Source organism: Brachionichthys hirsutus, chromosome 7, assembly GCF_040956055.1.
Source record: "Brachionichthys hirsutus isolate HB-005 chromosome 7, CSIRO-AGI_Bhir_v1, whole genome shotgun sequence".
In the NCBI taxonomy this organism is placed as follows: Eukaryota; Metazoa; Chordata; class Actinopteri; order Lophiiformes; family Brachionichthyidae; genus Brachionichthys; species Brachionichthys hirsutus.
Genome location: NC_090903.1, coordinates 14,474,384 through 14,495,602, shown reverse-complemented (window position 1 = coordinate 14,495,602; position 21,219 = coordinate 14,474,384). Strand labels below are relative to the sequence as shown.

The window sequence follows — 21,219 nt, the reverse complement described above, 5'->3', positions numbered from 1 at the left end:
AGTAATTAAACCTCTTGGTGGAATGTGTGTGTGTGTGTGTGTGTGTGCCCATATAAATATTTTTCTGTGTAATGTGTCTTTTTCTGTGTGCAAATACTTGTGACTGCTGGGTTGTGTGCGCACAACGTGTGTTTTGTGTATTTGCAATAGTGTCTGCACGTGTGTGTCCAAACATTCGTGAGTGTGTGTGTGTGTGTGTGTGTGTGTGTGTGTGTGTGTGTGCGCAGGTTTTATTGCCAGTGGATGGAAGCAATATCTCGTCTATAAGGCTCGACGTCTGTGACAAACTGGCGTCTTAATTTCCTTCAGGGAGCAGCGACTCTCTCCATCAGCACCACATCAGCCCCAAACTCAATCACCCAGCAGGCCGAGCGTCAGGCATTTCCATTAGCCTGATGTTTATTTACACCTGCACACCCGGAGCAGCCTTCATGTTATTGCACGCGGATTCCATTTCATCCCGCGTCGGGAGTGGGTGAAGACGAGGAGCGGTCTGGGCCGAACGCCACGCCGAAGGGTTCTGAGTGCCGGAGCGTGTTTAGGTTCCCTTCAGGATTAGGGCGAGGCGCTTCGGGCTCCAGATGGAGGATCAGGACCGTGCTGTGACCCAAACAAACATGTGGAACAAGCCAAGTGTCCAAATAGGAGGCCGGCTTTTCCTTGAATGTTTTTTTAGTTCAACAGTTTGTTCTTGTTCCACCTGTTAAAACGGAATCTTTTCACCCGCGCATCTGATTCGTGTCTGTTGGTTCGTCTTCTCGGAAGATTTGTAAAACATCTATAAGTAAATTTAAGGTAAAGACCTAAAGCTGTAGGTTCAAGTCTTCCTTCTATGCCTTTCCTTCCTTTCCCGTCATTATCGTTGGTCTTTTCCACATCTGGACTGTTTTGCTCCTCTCATCCGGGCCGGGTCGCTGTGGCTAAAGGCTAACCCAGGTATTCCACATGTCCCAGTCTCCTGGAGCGCCTCCTGGTTCCTCCAGTGGGATCTGCTCTGGTGTCTTCTTCCAGTCAGACATGACCGGAAGCCCCCCCCCCCCCCCCCCACCCCACAGGGAGGCGACCCCAATCAGATGCCCAAACCGCCCCAGCAGGGTCCGGACCCGATCCCTAAAGGCGAGGTAACGCACCTCTCAGCCCGGCCCCTCTTTAGAATATTAATGTCTCTGCAGCATCGTTACGCTTCCAACACTCACTAAAGGGTATCTGATCAACAGTGTAAACTGAGCATGGATCAATATTCTGATCAGATTGTCACCAGCACGGACACGGACCTCATCTCCAGCCGCTTCATTAGCTGTGTGTGTGTGTGTGTGCGAGTGTGTGTGTGTGTGTGTGTGTGCGAGTGTGTGTGTGTGTGTGTGTGTGTGTGTGTGTGTGTGTGTGTTTGTGCGAGTGTGTGTGTGTGTGTGTGTGTGTGTGTGTTTGTGCGAGTGTGTGTGTGTGTGTGTGTGTGTGTGTGTGTGCGAGTGTGTGTGTGTGTGTGTGTGCGAGTGTGTGTGTGTGTGTGTGTGTGTGTGTGTGTGTGCGAGTGTGTGTGTGTGTGTGTGCGAGTGTGTGTGTGTGTGTGTGTGTGTGTGTGTGTGTGTGCTGACTCTAGGTGGCCGGCTGTGTGTTGCTGCGGCCAGCTTTGAGAGGGTAATCCATCTCCATCACTTAAATGATTATCCCCATTAATCTGCTGTAAAGTAATAAAGTAAACACCCCCCCCCCCCCCCCCCCCCCCCCCCACACCTCTGCTCTGGATGGAGGTTCATTAAGTCTTTAGTACATTAATATGTCTTCATGTCCCCCTACCGTTCCTATCACCTGGTGCTTGGGGCCCCAAGAGGCCTTGGTCTCTTTTTCGCTGTGTGTGTGTGTGTGTGTGTGCGTGCGTGTGTGTGTGTCTGTGTGTGTGTGTGTGTGAGTGAGTTGTGTCTTTGTGTCGCTGACTCGTAGTGACGAGCTCGGTGGATTTAATTTTGCAGTGCGGGACTCAGATGGCCCCTGCGGTTGCCACGGTAATTTGCCTGATCAGGTTAGAGAATCATTGCTGTTGGTGATCAATCATCCAGGTTGTCACGGCGACTTGGGGCCTGTTCGGCATGGAGTCGCTTGTAATTGGCGCGAGATTGATGTGGCCGTGTTTCCCGAGCATGTCGAACAAAAGTTTTGTGAATTAAAGGTTGTTAAAATTACAACCCGTTACACACACACACACACACACTCACACAAACTCACACACACACACACACACTCTCACACACACCTACACACACACTCAATATGCTTGCAGTGTGTCACTGCGCCATCCCTGGGCGGGATGATGACAATGATGGGACAAGAGCAGGCTGAGACGGAGCAAGAGGAATGTGCCTGTGCAAGAGTGTGTGTGTGTGTGTGTGTGTGTGTGTGTGTGTGTGAAAGAGAGAGACAGAGGTGGGGGGGGGGGGGGAGTGATGGGATCGTAAAGCAGAAAGAGGTCTGGCTTGTTTCAAACACTGACACTGTTTGTGTTGTTGAGTGTTGCCGTGCCGCCCCTACTTATTACCAAGGCAAACATATTGTAATCACACACACACGCACGCACACACACACACACACACGCACACACGTATATGTGTCATTGGACAGTTAGAGGAGGTTGCCATCTTTTTTTGAAGCATATTAATACTCGTTCTGCTGCTGATGATGATGATGATGATGATGCCGTCGTGTGTCTTTTTGGGGTCTTCAGAGAGTTTTTTTCTTCTTCTTTCCTTACACAGTTGCCCCGCCTTGCTTTAACTGTAGCCACACTGCCCCCTAACAGTTCTAGCGGTATTGCCCCCGTTTTGTCCGTCACACCCGGATCCCTACGTTCTATGAAAACGTGCCAAAATATATACGCAACAATTGCAGAGATCCACGGAGTCGGCTTTATATAGTAAAACCATCGAATGCACTTCTGTTCTTGTTACTTATTTATTGCACTCGGCTCAGCAGAGAATAAAGGTGTCGCCGCGGCAACGCACATAATCGACTTTACTTTACATGAACACGTGAACGTGTTTTATTCTAATATGGTATTCCTGTGTTATTCCAGGTCGCTCCGGGTTGAACCCTGAGGGTTCCCTCCCATTGCGTTGAATCTCATGTTTTATGTAGTTAAAGGTGTTTTTATACTTCTGTTATTTAATATTGGTTTTATTTTTATTTGTATTGTTAAATTTGTATTGTTAATTGTGGATGATTTATGTACGAAGGACTTTCAATGGAAACAAGACCGCAAGGGCTTTTTTGAAATGCTCCTCTTAGACAGGATGTGTGACTGTATTTGTACTGTAATACATGCTACTGTGTGACTGTACTTTTACTCTAACATTCTATCTAATAAATATATTCATCATCATCATTATTTACTATGCTGCTAATTTTTAGCATTTAATTTAGTTTTTTTTTTTTACGTGAATAAATGGCTAATCTACATAAGTAGCATCGGTTGTCATGGAAATCTGCAATGACCTGCAAACGAATGACTGTAAACAAGGCAGAACCGGAACCAGAGAGCCCAGTCGGACAGTTTGGGTTCTGTTAGTTCACCGGCATCTCTTTGGTTCTTCCCTCTGAACCCTAAAACCCGTACCGGCTGCCTGAACGTGGACCGGTACTGCGTTACAGTCCGCATTCACCTTGCTCCATCGTTCCCTCGTTACGTTCCCGACTCAGAATCCGAGGATCTCCGAAGCAGCCGACTCTTTTCCTCGTGTTTTGTAAGTTCTCTATCTTCGTGGCGCGGACCTTCCAGGTTGAGGCCGCGGGTCAGAGGCGATAATAACTCCTGGGTGAGTGCGCTTCTCCAGCTTCCTGCCGCCGGGCGGAAGCTCTTGACTATACGACTCTTGTGCGCGTCGCGCTAGGAGATATTTATTAGCTGGAGAGCCCAGAGTTCACACACTCGTTAGCCGAACTGCTCCGTAAATACATCGCAGGCCAAGAAGTGACGCGGCTCATGACTTAGGGTTGTTAAAAACACTCCCACTGTGGCTCCCGTCGGTCCTGGGGAGGCCGGTTTTACAGCTGGACCCGTGTTGTGGGACACTCCTCCTCTTGTTCCGGATCGCTTCCTTTCCATCTGGATGGATCCTCCCTTCGACTCTCGGTGAAATCCATTCAGAACTTCTTGTGTATTCCTGCTGATGATTGACCCGACCGACAAACGGACACGGGTGAAGCCTCCCAGGCGGCGGTAATCCATCCGCTCACTGCTCCTCCTGCCTCAGAGGGAGCTCCCAGTGACCCCCCCCCCCCCCACTGGTGGAGGCCAGTGTTTTGTCTAACGCCAGTCTGTTTGCTGGTTTGTTGCTCCTCTCGGCCGCACGCTGGCCTCTGATCTGGGCTGCGTGTTTCAGGTCGGGACAGTCCATTAAGCCAATTAAAGATGACCTTTGACCTCTGAAAAATAAGAGTGAGACAGAGGGGGAAAAAATATTTGCTCACACACACACACACACACACACTGGGAGACAGACACACTCTTTCAACTGTCAACTTCTAATGTTTGTGTTTCTGTCTGCGTTTTAAACACTCACCACCTCCATTTCTGAGCCGTATTTTTGTCGTCTAAATTGCCGGCGTGCACGCAAACACACACACATGCACACGCACGCACACGCATGCACACACACACGCTTGCGAAGCGTTCAGATGGAAAATAATGACCGCAGTCAGCAATACAGCTGACTAATGCAACCCCCATAGATGAGCTGTTTGACTGGAAACCACGGCAACCACAACCTTCCACACCGGAGTCAACGACAGAGCGGCTATTGGCCAAGCTCAGACTGAGCTGTTAAAATGAGGAGAACAGAGAAGGTTTGGATGGAGAAGAGAAGGTGGAACGCTGAAAGACGACGTGAAGCAGCAGGAGGAGCAGGAGGAGGAAGAGGAGGAGGAGGAGGAGGATCGTGGCTTTTGCTCATCCCTTCTCCCTGAGTGAGGCAGAGGAGGAGACACCGTGCCTCCTTCTAGATCTAAGGACGTCATTAAGGGAGCAACACACACCCCTGGGGCGACACAGGCACCAGCCAGTCTGTTTTTTTGAAGTGTGTGTGTGTGTGTGTGTGTGTGTGTGTGTGTGTGTTTGTGTGTGTGTGCGCGCACAATGATTGTTATTATTATTATGACTTCTAGATTTGATCCAAGTCTTCGAAAATTATCAAAATCTTTCTTTTAAATTCCGCATTTTGTTTATTCCCACAAAATGTAATTGTATTAAACTTCATTGTGTGTGTGCGTGTGTGTGTGTGTGTGTGTGCGCTGCACATGTCCAGCACGTCTTCATTCCATGTATTTTCCGGTGTGAACGTGAAACCATCACGTCTGGAGTAAATCAGAAACACGGCCTCTTTTAAACGCCACTAATATTCCTGGTGTTCGGTACATTCAGCAGAACGTTCCCGCTCCCCTCACGGCTCGTCCATCATTGTGATCGTCCACCTGAACAGGAATCTTTTCATTTCTGCAGCAGGACTCAAAAAGGGCTGAATATTTCCGTTGGAAACTTTCTCTTCTAAACACCTGAAATCCTGAAGCCGGCCTTTTTCCTGTTGAGGAGGATTTTTTTACTTTACTTTACTTTACTAGACTTTTACTACATTATGAAGTGATGTCCTTTCCAACTATTCATGTGTTCAGTCATCACTCACAGCTCAGGCTGAAGGAGGACCTGCAGCAGGGAGACGGGACCAGCAGGACGATCCCGTCCGTCCCGTGGGAGGCGACGTCTCCCAGCTGCCTTTGCTAAGCAGATGAATGAGAACTGGAAACCGGAATGATCACCACTCATCCCAATCCGGCAGAGACGACAGGAAGCGCACACTCGACCCGCCGAGCCTCGGAGCAGGACGGAGACGGCCGCTAGGCCCTGGAACGATGGGGGGGGGGGGGTTGGGGCCCCCGAGTGCTGACAGCGGCTACCGTTCCACCGGACACGCTCCACCTGTTGTGTGTGTAAATCCAGACGGCTTTTCTTTAATGCGTCCTGTTGCTTTGTAAACCCTGCGTGAAACATTTTGTCATGCGTCATCAAATAGCGCCCGTTTCTTCCACGCCGTCTTGGAGGTCGTGTTTTTGAAGTCTCTCCATCTCTTTGTCGGTTTGTTTTTCAGCAGGTTGTTGCAAAAAAACGGATGTCCAAGACCCGTAAAACTACAAATACAAATGGCCAATCGAGGAATATGTTTATAACGTGGTGAGATGTGAGCGTTGTTTGTAGATTTGTGTGTTTCTGATCGCAGCCCGTTGTTCTTCGTTGACTGTGTCCCTCGGTTCCCGGGCCACCAGCGTGCTTTTGGCGCGGCCCCAAACCCAAAAGGCCCAGATGCTAACAGAAACACTCACAACGCCATCAACGGCGTGTTGTCACATGTCTGTCTGTTAGCGCCGCCGCTACTGACGCTAGCATCATGGCCGCCAGCGCGCCGTGGTGACAACACGATGAAAACATGCATTAGAGGGATTAGATGCTGCTCGTTGTAACGTGCGTTGCGTGCTGACGGCTTCCTGTAGCCGCTACATTAGCCCACGGCCGTATCGGACGGGGGGCTTCGGGGGGGCTTCGGGATGGATTGTGTTTGGTCTGTGGAGGGACGCCTCACACCGGCTCCAGGCTCGGTCTGCGGCGTCGCAGCCCGGTTGTTGTGTCTAGGACTTCGGTGACATGCGTTGCCATTATTTGCTGCCGCCAAGTCAAATGCGAGCTAACGACCCGGGCCTTCAACACAATGCGTTCCTAATGTTTTAGAGTTACAGCTCGAGGATCAATCGTAAGCTCTTATTGGAGGTCTTATTGGCGTCGGCGGATCCGGTGACGGAAAGCAAACTGGTTCAGTGTAGATATTTGAGTATTCTTTATGACAGAAGCTTATTGTTCATCATTTATAGGTCTCTGAAAGTTCTCCCATCGGACACGGCGGAATATCCTCAGAGCCCTCAGTCAGCTTGATTGATCCGTGCCAATGCGGCGCTTCCTCTCTGGAAATTCACACAGGGTTCCTGTGTGATCCCGCAATAGCAAACGTTTCTTCAGCAACGTCTGGAAGCTTCATCTTCCGCTCCAAGAGCTTGGGCCAAAGCATTCCCAGTTTCCTCCCCATTCCTCCCATCAACCACTCGATCCATTCTCCTCGGGAGGTCAACAACCTGCGGCGGGAAGCCTTATATGGGAACGATGTGGACGGGTAGGGCTCATTAGATTTCCCAGGCCTGGTTTCAGCTTTAGGAAACAGAAGCGCAGCGCGGAGGGAGTCGTGATGATCCCAAAAACAAAGAAGAAAGTCTTTTCTGTCGGCGGAAGTCGTAAGAAAGGCCGAAGTCTCACCTTGAATAAAGTCCAGACAAATCACAGCAGCTTAATAAACTTGACCTTTGACCTTTTTAGATATGCGTGCTTTTTAGAATGACGCCCCAAACCGCGGGCCCATCGTGCATGTACTGGGTATGCAGCCACGCCACGGATAGATGATAAGTGTGGACACGTAGCGATGCTAGCCACGTAGCGATGCTAGCCATGTAGCGATGCTAGCCACGTAGCTCAGCAATTAAAGCGCTTCCCACAGCATTCCTGGTCTGATCGGATCGTCTCCCTAAATCTGGATGGAAGCACGGAGGAGGACGTCACCAGCGACTCCTCTTCTCCTCCATTCAGGCCCTTTACGGTGGGCTTTTACAGAATTTATTTTTATCGCTGGAATAAATCTAGATTTATTTGTCCTGTGTTTGTCCAAATATTGTGTGTGTGTGTGTGGGGGGGGGGGTATAACATTTTACTTTAATGTCAGCAAATTTGACACAGTGTTGTCATTGTCTTTTTTGTAAGTAAGACAAAAGTCCTTTATATTATATTGAGGACAGTATTTGAAGAACTTTATCCCAGTTTTAAAGCGTCGTCCTCGTTCAGCTCTCTCCGTGTGTACCGGTGGGATTTTTCAATCCTTCTCTTTGACCCACTTTCCCTCTTTCACTCTCTCTGTCTCTTGGCTTGAAGACTGGCCTCCATCAATCACCTGAAAATGGGATTTTTTTTGGGGGGGGGGGGGGGGGTCCTTGACGTTCAGATGATAAGTGTGCTGATAGGGAGCTGTCAATCACACCCCAGGAAGGAAAGCAGCAGCCCTCAGTGAGGCCCAGAAGCCATGAAGCAGCGTTCGGTGCACACTGAAGCAGTCCAGCCAGGTATGTGTTTCCTTTTGGGGGGGGGGGGGGCAGAGATGCAGGAGGGAGGGGATCCTCAAACATAGGTTCCCACTCGGTGGCTGCCGTTTCCCTGCGTTACTAAAATAACAGGATGACGACTCACTTATCCGTCTCAGTGGCTCAAACTGTTATTTCAGACCTGGAAGAGAAGAACTTTATGAATGTCTGTCAGTCTGCCCCCCTCCCCCCCCACTGGGATGGACCTGATGGATAGATTCATGGGAGCCTCCTGGTTTATCTGCTCTCATTTTCTATCCACAAAACTGCAAACAACAAATATGATTATCAGAAAGCTCATGATGCATTTCTGCAGATCAGCTGCACGCATTGTGATGGGACTGACGATGATGATGTTGGGTGGAATCCTTCATCTTTTTTGTGGCTCCAGAGTTTAGGCCGAGCCTCTGATTCAGTCAGCTTATAGGGGCAAGAAAGTGATAAAGTAAAATATACGAGAATGAAATTCACCGATTAAGATTCCAAAATATTTTCAACCACATTTCTATGCTGTTTTATTATAAAGGTGTTAGAACAAGCATCACTTTAATGCAGGCTAAAAAAAAAGTATTATAGTATCTATTATCATTATGAAGAACAAAATATTAGTGAGGATGAATTTTATATCCAGCAGAAGGTATTCAGCATATTTATATAAATGTTTTTAAACTTTTATCGCAGTATGATTAATGTTCTGCTGGATCACATTTATCAATAAAAACACAATATGTTTGTGCTTAAAAAATGTATTTGTGTAAAAGAAAACCAATAAATAACGAGGGTCCTTAAATCATGTTTGTCTTGAACAAATATAAATATTGATATTTATTTGTTTGATAATTTTACATTAAGCATTTTGTTATTGTATTTTAAAATTAGAGTATAAAATCATATACAGTTCATTCCTGTATTATTTGACATTTAAAACACAATACTTATATATAAATAGATCTATATTACACATCCTGCATTTAATATAGTACTTATTAATGATATAGAACGCTCCTATTGAGACTCAGAGGGAGGAGCCATCTGCTCATCAGGCGAGACAGCCAATCACAAACCAAAGGCTACGCATGTGGCCTGCAGGGGGCGGGGATCAACCCAAAACCTACCAATCAGAGGACGACCTGTATGTAAATAAGATCACGCTCTTGTACTGTACGTCTTATTTCTCACGCGATAACACAACAGTTCGGTCTTTACTGTAAATGATCCTGTTTTGACGGACTGACTGTCTTTGAACGCATCATCTCAGCTGCGTTTCTGTAATTTAGCACCCTTTTTTTCAGCACCGCTATCTGTTACTAGCCCACATTTAAATAAATGGCTGCATTACGAATTGCTAATTGGTCAATTGGCCAATGAGAACCGTTAAAAGCCGATCAAATATTAATAGGTGTGAAGAAATTAAGTCCCAGCGGCTTTTTGAGGGAAGGGAAACCAAAGAGTCACGTGGTCTAATTCCTCGTTTAATCGTTGCGCGGTTGTTCATCTTAGAGAATATCTTTATTCGGAAATGTAGAAAACGCTGCTCGTTATTTATGATTTACTTTTAAACTAAGTTCCGTTCATTTGTAACGATACACCGAATATCCTTCAAGCGACTCGCCGATCATCTCCGCAGACGTTATAGTATCTTTAATGAATGCTTAAAATAATGACTTATTTTTTCTGATTAAAAATTCACTTTTTACTCTGGTTGCTTTTAATCCTGCAGAAAAATGGGGACAAACACATTCTCGGTTCCCGCAGTAACAAATGAAAACGCATCAGTCTGAGCATGAATTAATAATGATGGCGGCTCCATAACGATGAACGAGTGGCCCGCATTAAACAGCAATCATAAGCGCGGGGTTTATTCTGGTTCATTGTTCCGCAGCCTGATGAATAACATAAAAAGGCCTTGCAGGTTGTACAGAAACTGCAGAAGTTTTCCTTTAAAAAAAAAAAGTTTAATGCAGATTATTTATTCCAGAAGTAAAATGTATTGTTAAGTGTTTTAGAAGCTTTCCGAAAAGGAGCTGATTGTGTGTTTAAAGAAGATGAAGGTAACCGGAGCTACAATCTGAGGGAAGGATGCGGGTGCGCGTGACGCGCGTGTCTAGTTCCGTTTGGTTCCGTTATTGATCTCGTCCAGTTAATCGGTGTCACGAGCCTCAAACAGTCTTTAGCCAATCGAGTCCGAACATCGCGCTGTCTATTTGGCACTTTGATTGATGTCGTCCCGCCGCGGGATGGGGGGCGGGGGCGGGGGGGGGGGGCGTCCATCCTCACCCTCCCTCACGCGCACGCGGACACTCACCCGCACTATAGATAACGACCGGCGCTCGAGAGCTGAAGGAGCCCAGACGGAAGAGTCCGCGCCAGGGAGCGGCGCGTGGAGCGGCGCGTGGAGCAACCTCTGTCCCGCGCGTGGGAGCGGGGGGGGGCGCTCGCCGAGGCCATGGATCACTTCGGACTACTGGGGACGCACCTGCAGCAGCACGCGCACGCGGAGCCCATCAGCTTCGGCATCGATCAGATCCTCAGCAACGCCGACCAGAGCTGCATGCTGGGCGTGAAGATGCACGAAGCGGACTACGGACACGCGGGGTACAACGGCGGCGGCGTGCACGGAGGCGGGTTCCCGTGCGGGAACAACGGATATCCCGGGTCCGCCAGCTCGTGCGGGGTGGCTTCCCTCGGCGGGCCTTATCACATGAACATGGGCGTGAACGCGAACGGGACTAACGCGAACGCCGCCGGGGTCATCCGCGTCCCCGCGCACCGCCCGATGAGCTGCGGGCACTCCTCCGTGCCGCCGGTGAACGGATCCGTGAGCAGCGTGAGCGCGCTGACGTTCCCGTGGATGGAGAGTAACCGCCGCTACACCAAAGACAGGTTCTCAGGTATATAATATAATATAATATAATATAAACGCGGGTAAACCGCGGAATACAATGTCAAACTATAAAATATGTTTTAAGGACTTCAATGAGCATCAGAAGCGATTCGGTCGGTATCCTAGCAACGGAAAAACATCAATCAGAGATATTTTCCTGCTGAGGAACATTAGATCAGAACGGGAAAAGGACAGCGTTCTGTCCTTTCTGACTTCGAATGAAGAATTGATTCTATTATTTTGCTTTTTAGTCCTTTTTATTTTATTTTAAAGAGGCTGATATTTAATGGATTCAGTCCTTTTCTCACGCTGGTCTCCTCTGTCAACACATCCTCGGTCATTTTCCATTGCTCCTCCCGGTGCTCTCCTCTCCTCTCCTCCTCCTGTCCCGTCCTCCTGACCCGTCCTCCTGACCCGTCCTCCTGTCCAGTGTCCCTCTCACCCCTCACTGTAACACGTCGCGTAGGTCACCCCTACCAGAACCGGACGCCTCCTAAGAAGAAGAAGCCTCGGACCTCCTTCACTCGGCTGCAGATCTGCGAGCTGGAGAAGCGCTTCCACCGGCAGAAGTACCTGGCGTCGGCCGAGCGGGCCGCCCTGGCCAAGGCGCTGAAGATGACGGACGCGCAGGTCAAAACCTGGTTCCAGAACAGACGCACCAAATGGAGGTGAAGCTTCCAGGGCCTTTCAGCGGCCCTGGATTTGTTTTACTCGGAGCTGCAGGCCGCTTTTTATTTATTTGTTTATTTTAAATGCTTTTACTTGACTGTTATGTTGGAAGCAGATCATTTAAATGACGTTTTAATAAGTACTGGTTGCTTTCTGACGCAACAGTTTGAAAAAGTTTGAAGAAATACGCAAATGTTCTCCAAAACAATAAAACAGATGCTCCACAAGTTTGACAAAAGAGAACAGACCACTTTTACAAAGGTGGGATTTATCATCCCAGGATTGTTAGTTGACTCTAAATACTCAGGAAACAGTTCCTTAATAATTAACTGTTTGAGCACCCCATCCCTTTAAGATGAGCCAATCATAAGGGTTCAAATGGCTTATTTCTGAAAAGAAAGAAAGATATATAAAATTAAAAAGTCAAATCCAATATTTCCATGAAAGGAATATAATGATTATTAAATATTACAATGTGTTGTGTGAATTCATGTAAAAAGTTGAGGTAATATCATAAATAAATTATATATTTTACATAAATCTATATTTATAAACAAAGGCTGCAAATATATTTCTACAATTCGATCTTTTTTTTTTTTTTTTTAATATCCTAAAGAGATAAACAGTAAAAAATAAGACGTGTTGTTTTGAATATAATGTATTCACATTGCAGAAATTCATTCTTAATTCATTTGATAAATTAGCTAAAATGTTACTTAAATTATTTATTGATATTAATTATGTCTAATTTTCTGATTATTTTCAAAAATCGTTCATTTAAAAATGTACTAACAAACAATGGCTTCATGTTTGTTTTTATTTAGCTGCGCTTCCGGCTGATTTGATTCGATCCGACCTTTGGACTTTTTGCAGATTTGTCTTCTTTCTATGCATTTTATTTTAATAATGAATGAAAATAACAAAACCTTGTAATAATTTGCAGACTTTAAACGAAACGAAAATAAAGTCAGAGTGCGTTTTAGTCTCTCAGAAAGTCCAGTAAATATACTTTTACCGGATTCGTTGAGCTTCGTCTTCTGTGTCCCCTTCTTCAGAATAACCAAAAATAAATACATTTAATGAGATAAAATATTGAACATATTCATATTTCAAATGAGCATTTAGTTTATCATTTTTTTTTACAATAATAGGTGAAAACCCCGCCCATCAGGATTAAATGTTCTTTTTTGAACAGGATATGGCGTCACTGTTCATACTTTCATGTCACCAACACAGACCCAAATTCAGGCAAAAAAAAGAAGAAGTCAGATTACAAAATAAAAAAATTAATTTGGGCCTGAAATTCGAGCGGCTGCTGAAACGAGGGCCCAGAAACACGCCGGCCTTACGGTAACCGTAACCCGGCATGTGAACCGTGTTGCAGGCGGCAGACCGCGGAGGAGCGGGAGGCGGAGCGGCAGCAGACCAACCGGATCCTCATGCAGCTGCAGCAGGAGGCCTTCCAGAAGACCATCAACCAGCCGGTAACACCGGACCCGCTGTGCCTGCAGAACAGTTCCCTGTACGCCCTGCAGAACCTGCAGCCCTGGACCGAAAACACCACCAAGATCAGCTGCGTGTCGACGTGCGAGTAGAGCCGCGCGGGCACCGAGCGGGCACCGGAGGCCCGGGCGGGGCCCCCGCACGGAGGAGGACAGACTCAGATCCTGCAGCACCACCCCCATTTAATGCCCCCCCCCGGCATCTGGATCCTTTCGGGGTCAATATAGGCTGAATCCCTGCAGAGACCGGAGTGACATTTTGGGACTATTTCCGGTCCATCATGATGAACGGCGTGCTCCGTAGACCCGGACCAGCCCGCTGCGTTCTAACCCATGAGGGACTCGATGTTTCACAAACAGCATATTTTCATATTTGATGTGTAAACATCTCCGTCGTCGGTGTTTGTTCGTGTTTAGTTTATTGACTTCTTACTCCAACGCGTAACAACAGGGCACTTCTTTTTGCACCTTTCAATTAAAACATAATCTAACACGACTCAGCGTGATGACGTCATGAAACACAGGACCTCTGGAGAGGTGGGGGGGTAAACAAAAGTGACTGACTGTCAGGTGCGTGTGCGTGCGCGTGTTGAACCCTGAATCAAGGTACTATAATCTAAATCTGGATTACTGTACTTGAAATTAAAGGATTTGTAATCAATTAATTTTATTACAATTCTTAAACAACATTTATAGAGAAAGTTACATTTTCAAAATAAAAGAAAGAAAAATAGATTTTTAAAATAAATAAATAAATATGAATGTCCTGAACGCCCCACGATGACGTAAGGGCCCAGAAACACACCGGCCTCCGGTAACGGAGGTAGCTGTAACCACGACATCCTAAACGTCGCACCGCGTCTGTTGCTGTGGCCCGCTCGGCCAGCAGGGGCAGCGGACGCCTTGGTGCGCTGGAGCCGTCAGGAAGTCGGTCCGTCTTCAGCATGGCTCTGACTGCTCGCTCGAGTTCGTTGATTCCCATCTCCATCCTTCTGGAAGTCGGAAATCCCACTTCTGACACCAATGTAGCGAGCTCAAGGAGAAGAACCACACTGGAATTGAGCTTGCGTCGACAAGTGCCTTTATTGTGACACAGGACGACTTGACTGCACATGAAATTGTCTCGTGTGCGGACTTGCTTGATCTTTTTTTTATTGATTTATGTAATCTAATGTTTGGTGAACGTACAGAACCTTAAATATCACAGCGTGCGTTTTGCACCCCCTGCTGGCAACACATAAACACTGCATAGGTTGTTGTCGGTGTTTGCGTCGCATGATGATGACGTAGGTGCCCGAACACAGTAAGGAAGAAAGCGTTGGTTTGTCTTCGTCTGAACTGAAGTATGTCTGTTCTGCGGGTGTTGTCTTCAGCTAGCAAACGAAGTCTAGCCGCGAACGCCGTATCTACAGGTCAGTGTGTTCTTTTTTATTAGCTAATTAGCTAGCTAATGTAGCATCCATGTTATTGTTTGTTTTTAATGCGCAGTTGTTGATTCTTGCGTCGCAGAATCCTCTCTAGCTTTGAATAATAGTTTTATAATGTCGGTGCGGTTTCAAGTGAAGCTTGACGCACCACGCTGTCCGACATCGGTCCTTATAAAGTCGTTGTTTTCCTTCTCTGTCGCGTTCAGGGTGTCGTCGGGCTGCCAGCGGTGCCCCGAAGGACAACGAGCCGCCGAAGAAAGCCAAAACCCCGCAGGGCCGATTTGACAGCCCCGAGGAGGAGAAAAGCCAAAATATACTGCAAAGTGAGAACGATGGCAGTCTGATGATCAGCCTGCCAAACTGGAAGAGTCTTTTAATCGGATCATTCAACCCTTAATAATTATAAAGGATGAAATCAGTTGTAACTGCATGCATCGCTACAATGTGTTGTTGTCTCCCAGCGTTCCCTGATGGCGTGAACCCAGTAACCAAGGAGACGGGGGGTCCTCGAGGTCCGGAGCCCACCCGCTATGGAGACTGGGAGAGAAAAGGCCGCTGTGTTGATTTCTAGTCTGTTAAAAACCACAGATTGGGAACAACATTGACTAATTCAGAGACTGGATTCGTATTTCCTGGGAACTCTAGTTTATTTAGATATCATTTATATTCCACCAACCATTATAGAAGCTGTAGCAGTGTTTGTAGAAATGATTTAAACAAGGTTACGTTTGTCACTGGGATGTTCTTGCACTTCCTGTTACGTCCGCTAGAGGGACGCGCAGCGCCATGTCTGCTCTGATTTCAAATTTGAAGAGTCTGTTATGTTGCCTTCACGTAACGTCGGCAGCGTTGTAATAATGATTTATTTTTTATTTTACTTTCGAACATGTATAAAAACATGTAACTATTTGTACATACAAATAAAGGAAATACTGATAAAACAACGGAACACATCCCATAGTTCGAAAAAGGACGAGGAAGCAGTGAAACACTTTTATTCCACAAACCAAACCATTTTTGACAAGCTTTTATTTCCAATGATTTTGTGTTCGTGTTAATAATAAACCTATTTGAAGTGTTCACCCTCTCTCTTCTGTAGCCGCAATGAAAATGTGCCATTATTTTAAGTTTCTATAAAACATTGGTCTGAAAATGTATCCTATCAATGATAATATATTGATACGTGAACTTGTTTTTTGATCTCTATTTGTTCAGAGATAGTTTCCAGAACAATAGCGTCATAAAAACACGCGCTCAGCTGCTTTTGCTTTCACCGGAGCGCCGTGAAGGCAGCACGGTGAAAGGAAGGAGCCTCCGGCTGAAACGAAGCGACAATCCTCGAAAGATGCTCCGATAAATGTGGTGAGTGAGTTATTTTGACCCCGGATAGGGGTTTAATGGCGGCACGAGGAGTTTATCAACCATAATACATTGATGGATTTTCGATTGATAAGTATTGGGGTGACTTCCACCGGCCGAACCCGCGCAAACGTGTCAAAGATGAATGGGATGCAGAGAAAAAAGCCCGAGGAAGTCGCTTCCGGCGGCGCATTCATTATTGGGCCGCACCCACTTGTAATCATTTATTACACGTTCATCAATGTTCCTATTAGTGACGCCTTGAAGGCGGAAGTGAAGCTTGGTTTTATTCAGGCGGAAATCTGACGTCACGCGGCAGCTCTGTGGGCGGTTCCTCCTTTGTGTCGGTCGCTTGGGTTTGACGTCACTACCTGTTGCCATGGTTTCCCTCTGCGGTGATAAGTGGCCGATGCGGGTCGTAACAGGAAGTGAAAGATTACGATGCCACGCCCACAAAAACTAAAATGTTTAATGACTTTAATGGAAGGGTAACTAATAATCACTTTATTGATGAAGTTCGATGACCCGGATCAGCACCAGAATCTACTGGACTGACCTTCATCTCCAACCGACTCGGAGCAGAACTGGAACCGACTAAATTAATGTGTTTTCACTTTACAGGAACTTCCTGCATCGGCTGTGACCAATGGCCGCCACGGGGCAGGAGCGGCGATGGAAGGAACGTCGGCCGGACTTTAACCACGGCAGGAGACTCCCAGACCGACCAGAGAGAGACTCGCAGCAGCCACACAAAAGCGTTGCCATGGCGCCCAAGTCCCGGTGCCTGACGGAGAGACGGTACGCAGCGAGGAAGCCGCTGTTCTCCACGGAACGCCATGCATCCATCTTAAAGAAGACGCATCCGTCGGAGGACACGGAACAGGTGAGCAGGAGAACAGCCATCCATCCATCCATCCATCCACCCACCCATCCATTCATCCATCCACCCATCCATCCATCCACCCACCCATCCATTCATCCATCCACCCATCCATCCATTCATCCATCCATCCATCGATTCATCCATCCATCCATTCATCCATTCATCCATCCATCCATCCATCCATCCACCCATCCATCCATCCATTCATCCATCTACCCATCCATCCATCCATCCATCCATCCATCCACCCACCCACCCATCCATCCATCCACCCACCCATCCATCCACCCATCCATCCATCCATCCATCCATCCATCCATCCATCCATCCACCCATCCATCCATCCATCTACCCATCCATTCATCCATCCATCCATCCATCCATCCATTCATCCATCCACCCACCCATCCATCCATCCACCCATCCATCCATCCACCCATCCATCCATCCATTCATCCATCCATTCATCCATCCACCCATCCATCCATCCATTCATCCATTCATCCATCCATCCATCCACCCATCCATCCATCCATCCATCCATCCATCCATCCATCCATCCATCCATCCATGGATGGATTTTACTCTGAGATGTGTTTCTGTGCTTTTATTTTTTATTCTAGGAGAAAACATTTGATTCTGCAAGAAGAGAAGAAAAGCAGCAACAGAACTTCTTGACCGGAGCAAGAGAAGCTCCGCCCCCAGAGCGCTTCCACCTCCCCCACGGTGGCGTCTCATCTTCCTCGGTCTGGAGAGAAGGTCTCGGCTCGCCCTTGGGTGTCTCGGAGCTCCAGGAAGGATCAGCTCAGCGGAGCCCTCCTTCGAGGCCACGGCTGACCTCCACTGTCCTGTACCCGTCTCGCGCCCCTCGTTTGGGGCGCTCCAGGACGGCCCGGGCTCGGCTGGGCCAGGGAGGGAGGGCGGAGCAAGGCGGGGCGGAGAGTAAAGTGGTCCCAATGTCTCCCTATCAGGCGAACTACTGGGCCTGTGCCATCCCTGAAGCTCTGCCTCCGTCTCCGGACCGGCATTCGTCTAGCTGGGACCCAAACGGGGACTACCGGGCCCTGCTGGACTACACTTACCCTCTGAGACCGGGACCGGTGGACGCCGAGTGGGACTGCACCAAACTCCACGGGGACGCTCTCCTGCTAACGGATCCAAACTGGCAGGACTCGGGGATTGAACCGGACCACCTGTGTGGCTCCAGCAGCCTGACGGGATTGGGCCTTTCCCTCGGTGGGGGTCACAGGTCACCTGACCCGCAGGCATTCAGCGAATCATCAGAGGCTCCTGACTCCAGCACCTTGTTCTCCCGGTCGGACCCTGCGGGTTTGTCCCTGGACAGTGAGAACGGAGCTCGCCAGCGCCACCTACCCTCCCCTTCCTCCCTCTGCCCTGCCTTCATCCGCTCCACCAGCCTTCTTCCACGCTCCAGGGGTGCGGGTGGGGAGGTGGATGAAGAGTTCCGGCCGTTACCGGAGCAGCTGGAGGAGCTGCAGCTGCTCTCCAGGCAGGTCAGTGCTCCGGACCCTCGGGAGCCCCCCCCCCCCCCCCCCCATGGGTGCTGTTCCCGTGTTCCGCGTCGTGCAGACTCGCCATCGGTTCCTTCCACGGTGGATCAGTGTCGCTTTGGCGCTCGGTTGATTGAGCGTCCCTTCGACGGAGGACTGACCGTGTCTGTCCGCAGGTGAGGGAGGCGACGGCTCACCTGAGTTGGGAATCTCTGGGTTCGGGCACGACCTCCGTCCTCTCCTCCATCGCCCTGGCTGAGACACAGGAGGATGAAGACGAGGACGATCGCGAGGGACGCCGTCGTTCCAGAGACGCCGTGGGCCTGAGGGAGGGACTGAGCGCCGCTCAGACGGGTGCGTCACGGATCTGCAGGTTTGGGACTCTTGTAGGGTCCCCCTTTCATCCAAACGATCTTCCTCCTGTCCGTCATCAGCAGCTGCTGACTGGGACTCCAAGGCGTGGAGGAGGAGTTCTGGAGCCTGGGCAGAGCCTGTTGGAGGAGCGAACCAATCCAGCCTCGGGGAGGTGGAGGCCTTGGCGGAGCGGCTGGGCGGCGCCGCCCTGACCGGCAACCGGGAAAACCAGGAGCAGGGCGAATCCCTGATGCGACGCATCCAGGTAGAGATGATGTCATACGAGAGTGGCATCATGGCGTACCCGCGCTAACGCTACCGTCACGCGAATGTTTGCGTCTCCAGGTCTTCAGTTCCCTCCTGGAGCAGCTCATCCAGCAGCTGTATGCGGCGTTGGGGAAGGTGGACCTGCTGGCTCCGCCCACCGTGGCTGAATATCAGGTGAGCCAGCTGAAGGGCACGCCTGCGCGCGTAGAAGCTCGTGCTGTCGTTCTAACGTGGAGGTGTTTTCAGAGCGAGGAGAGCGCCCAGCAGCCCCTGACCTCCTCCGTTCTGCACGCCGGGCGGCTTCTCCTCAGCTGCGTCGACACCGCGTCTCCATGTCAGTGTCCAACGCCACGGGAGAAACCAAAACGTCCGACGCTCACCTCAACGTTTTCCCACTCAGTTGTTTTTTTTGTGGTTTTTTTTGCATCCCTTCCCCTCCCCTGCAGTTTTAGGAGACGCCCTGCTGTTGATCGAGAGGCGGTCCGGAGCTCTGGAGACCCACATGGAAGACTTGTCGTCCTCCATCTTGTCCACCGGGGACGACCTGACCCGGCTGAATCCGCTCCATCAGGGCAGAGGGGAGGAGCCAGGCCCCGTGGGGGTCCAGACGGCCCAGAGCTCTGGACCTTATTTCTATTTAGCATCTTAACAATATAACAGGATGAGCTTTGGGTTTGGTGTAAATGTCAGATAATCTGTCAAGCAGAGCCACAAACTTTTGCTTTTGTAAAACCACTCGAATTTAATGAGAAAATAAAGTGAAATTCAAATCGTAACATTTTTTTCCCCGTATTGCTCATTTGCGCCGCATATCTGTGGCGTGTTCTCCTTCAGGGTTCGGTGCTGCTTAAATATTCATGTTACGGGAACTGAATCCCGGGCTTGAAGACATCGCTCCGCTTCAATGACAGGGTATCAACTTCCTCTTCTGCCCCACGCTGAGCTGGGGCTATTATTAAGGGCTATTCATATAATAGCAGAGTATTAGAATAGCTTTCAGGAAGCCCTGAGGAACAGAGAGCTTATTGACGGGTGTGTGGGAGGCGGAGAACACGGGCGAGGAATTCACACGGATCATGTGAGCGTAAAACAGGGAATCACATGTTGGTGTGAAACGAGCTTCAAGTGGATCCAAGATGAAATTTAATTTAAATTGATCTACTGTCATGCAGCCACGGCTCAGCGCCTGCTTATGTTAGCCAGCGGGAGGAAGCAGCACGATCACATGACCAGACTACAAGGAAGTGGCACAGCTAAATGGAATGCAGCCGCTACTAGGCTGTTGGTGATCTTCACCAAGTTGCCTGGATTTTTACGCCTCCTGCTTTTGGACTTTGCTTTCACTTTTGAACATCCGTTCTGCAGACCTGTTTGTAATTTATCCGTTTTACAGGCAGGGAAAAGCAGAAATTAAACACACAAACATTTACGTTGAAGCAGATTTGGGTTTTCCTGAAACTCTGAGGCGACACATTTTGATTCTTTCGTTTGATTGTTCTGCTGTTGGGACGGAACAGAAAGTTCAAACGGGATGAAAAAATCCTGATGGTCTACAGATTATATCAATTTTGGAACGTCAACGTGACGTTCTGGAACCAAGTGACATTTGAATCAAACGTTCCCATAGAGATTCCGCTTCTGGCAAATAAAGATTTTTTTTTAATATTCATTCATATTCTAAATAGGATTCTAGAAAGGTATCTTCTTTAACACGTCAAGAGTCCTCCCCCCCATCTTAATCATTCAAATACTTCATTGCGCCAGAAACCATCTTGTGAAATGTCCATACGTCATGATATAAACACCTGTGTACAGGGTTTTATTTTTTTTTACTTACTTTATTAACATAACAAGAGTAAAGACAAACTCACAGTACATTAGACAAAAACTTCACACCTTCAAAGAATCAAAAAGAGGTAAATCCAACAGTGAGGAATATAATATCACTACACCTGTGGACAGGTGCAGGCACGAGCGACTACTTCCTGGTCACGCCTATTTCCGGTGACAACACAATTATTACTCAGGAGGATTTTATGACTAAACTTAAAAAAAAAAAACTTTCGGGTTGCGTCAGGATGTGACGGAGAAAAAATAAGAAGCTCATCTTTGTAAATAAAATCCTCATTCCAGGTGAGACACACCTGTT

At 48.3% G+C, this 21,219-nt stretch overlaps 3 protein-coding genes across 3 annotated transcripts; all 3 read left to right on the top strand.

Annotated features, from left to right (window-relative positions):
* The first annotated feature begins 10,660 nt into the window (after positions 1–10,660).
* On the top strand, positions 10,661–13,362 carry tlx1 (T cell leukemia homeobox 1). Its single transcript, XM_068741119.1, has 3 exons — positions 10,661–11,105; positions 11,565–11,766; positions 13,152–13,362. Exons 1-3 carry the CDS (start codon positions 10,661–10,663, stop codon positions 13,360–13,362), a joined length of 858 nt encoding a protein of 285 aa, XP_068597220.1.
* Positions 13,363–14,548: 1,186 nt separating this feature from the next.
* Positions 14,549–15,776, top strand: sdhaf4 (succinate dehydrogenase complex assembly factor 4). The gene is made up of 3 exons (XM_068741128.1): positions 14,549–14,681; positions 14,903–15,019; positions 15,158–15,776. The coding sequence occupies exons 1-3, from the start codon at positions 14,615–14,617 to the stop codon at positions 15,265–15,267; spliced, it is 294 nt and encodes a 97-aa protein (XP_068597229.1). The 5' UTR covers positions 14,549–14,614; the 3' UTR covers positions 15,268–15,776.
* Positions 15,777–16,701: 925 nt separating this feature from the next.
* On the top strand, positions 16,702–19,797 carry cep68 (centrosomal protein 68). Its single transcript, XM_068741670.1, has 7 exons — positions 16,702–16,938; positions 17,562–18,452; positions 18,626–18,803; positions 18,887–19,068; positions 19,149–19,244; positions 19,323–19,404; positions 19,517–19,797. Exons 1-7 carry the CDS (start codon positions 16,702–16,704, stop codon positions 19,717–19,719), a joined length of 1,869 nt encoding a protein of 622 aa, XP_068597771.1. The 3' UTR covers positions 19,720–19,797.
* The last annotated feature ends 1,422 nt before the right edge of the window (positions 19,798–21,219 follow it).

Excerpts from the sequence above, each read along its gene's own strand:
- sdhaf4 (XM_068741128.1), top strand. The coding sequence starts at position 14,615 with ATGTCTGTTCTGCGGGTGTTGTCTTCAGCTAGCAAACGAAGTCTAGCC. Across the intron at positions 14,682-14,902 it reads CGCGAACGCCGTATCTACAG|GGTGTCGTCGGGCTGCCAGC; the intron begins GTCAGTGTGTTC and ends TGTCGCGTTCAG. Across the intron at positions 15,020-15,157 it reads AAGCCAAAATATACTGCAAA|CGTTCCCTGATGGCGTGAAC; the intron begins GTGAGAACGATG and ends GTTGTCTCCCAG.
- tlx1 (XM_068741119.1), top strand. The coding sequence starts at position 10,661 with ATGGATCACTTCGGACTACTGGGGACGCACCTGCAGCAGCACGCGCAC. Across the intron at positions 11,106-11,564 it reads CACCAAAGACAGGTTCTCAG|GTCACCCCTACCAGAACCGG; the intron begins GTATATAATATA and ends CACGTCGCGTAG. Across the intron at positions 11,767-13,151 it reads AACAGACGCACCAAATGGAG|GCGGCAGACCGCGGAGGAGC; the intron begins GTGAAGCTTCCA and ends ACCGTGTTGCAG.
- cep68 (XM_068741670.1), top strand. The coding sequence starts at position 16,702 with ATGGCCGCCACGGGGCAGGAGCGGCGATGGAAGGAACGTCGGCCGGAC. Across the intron at positions 18,804-18,886 it reads ACTGAGCGCCGCTCAGACGG|CTGCTGACTGGGACTCCAAG; the intron begins GTGCGTCACGGA and ends CGTCATCAGCAG. Across the intron at positions 19,069-19,148 it reads CCCTGATGCGACGCATCCAG|GTCTTCAGTTCCCTCCTGGA; the intron begins GTAGAGATGATG and ends TTGCGTCTCCAG.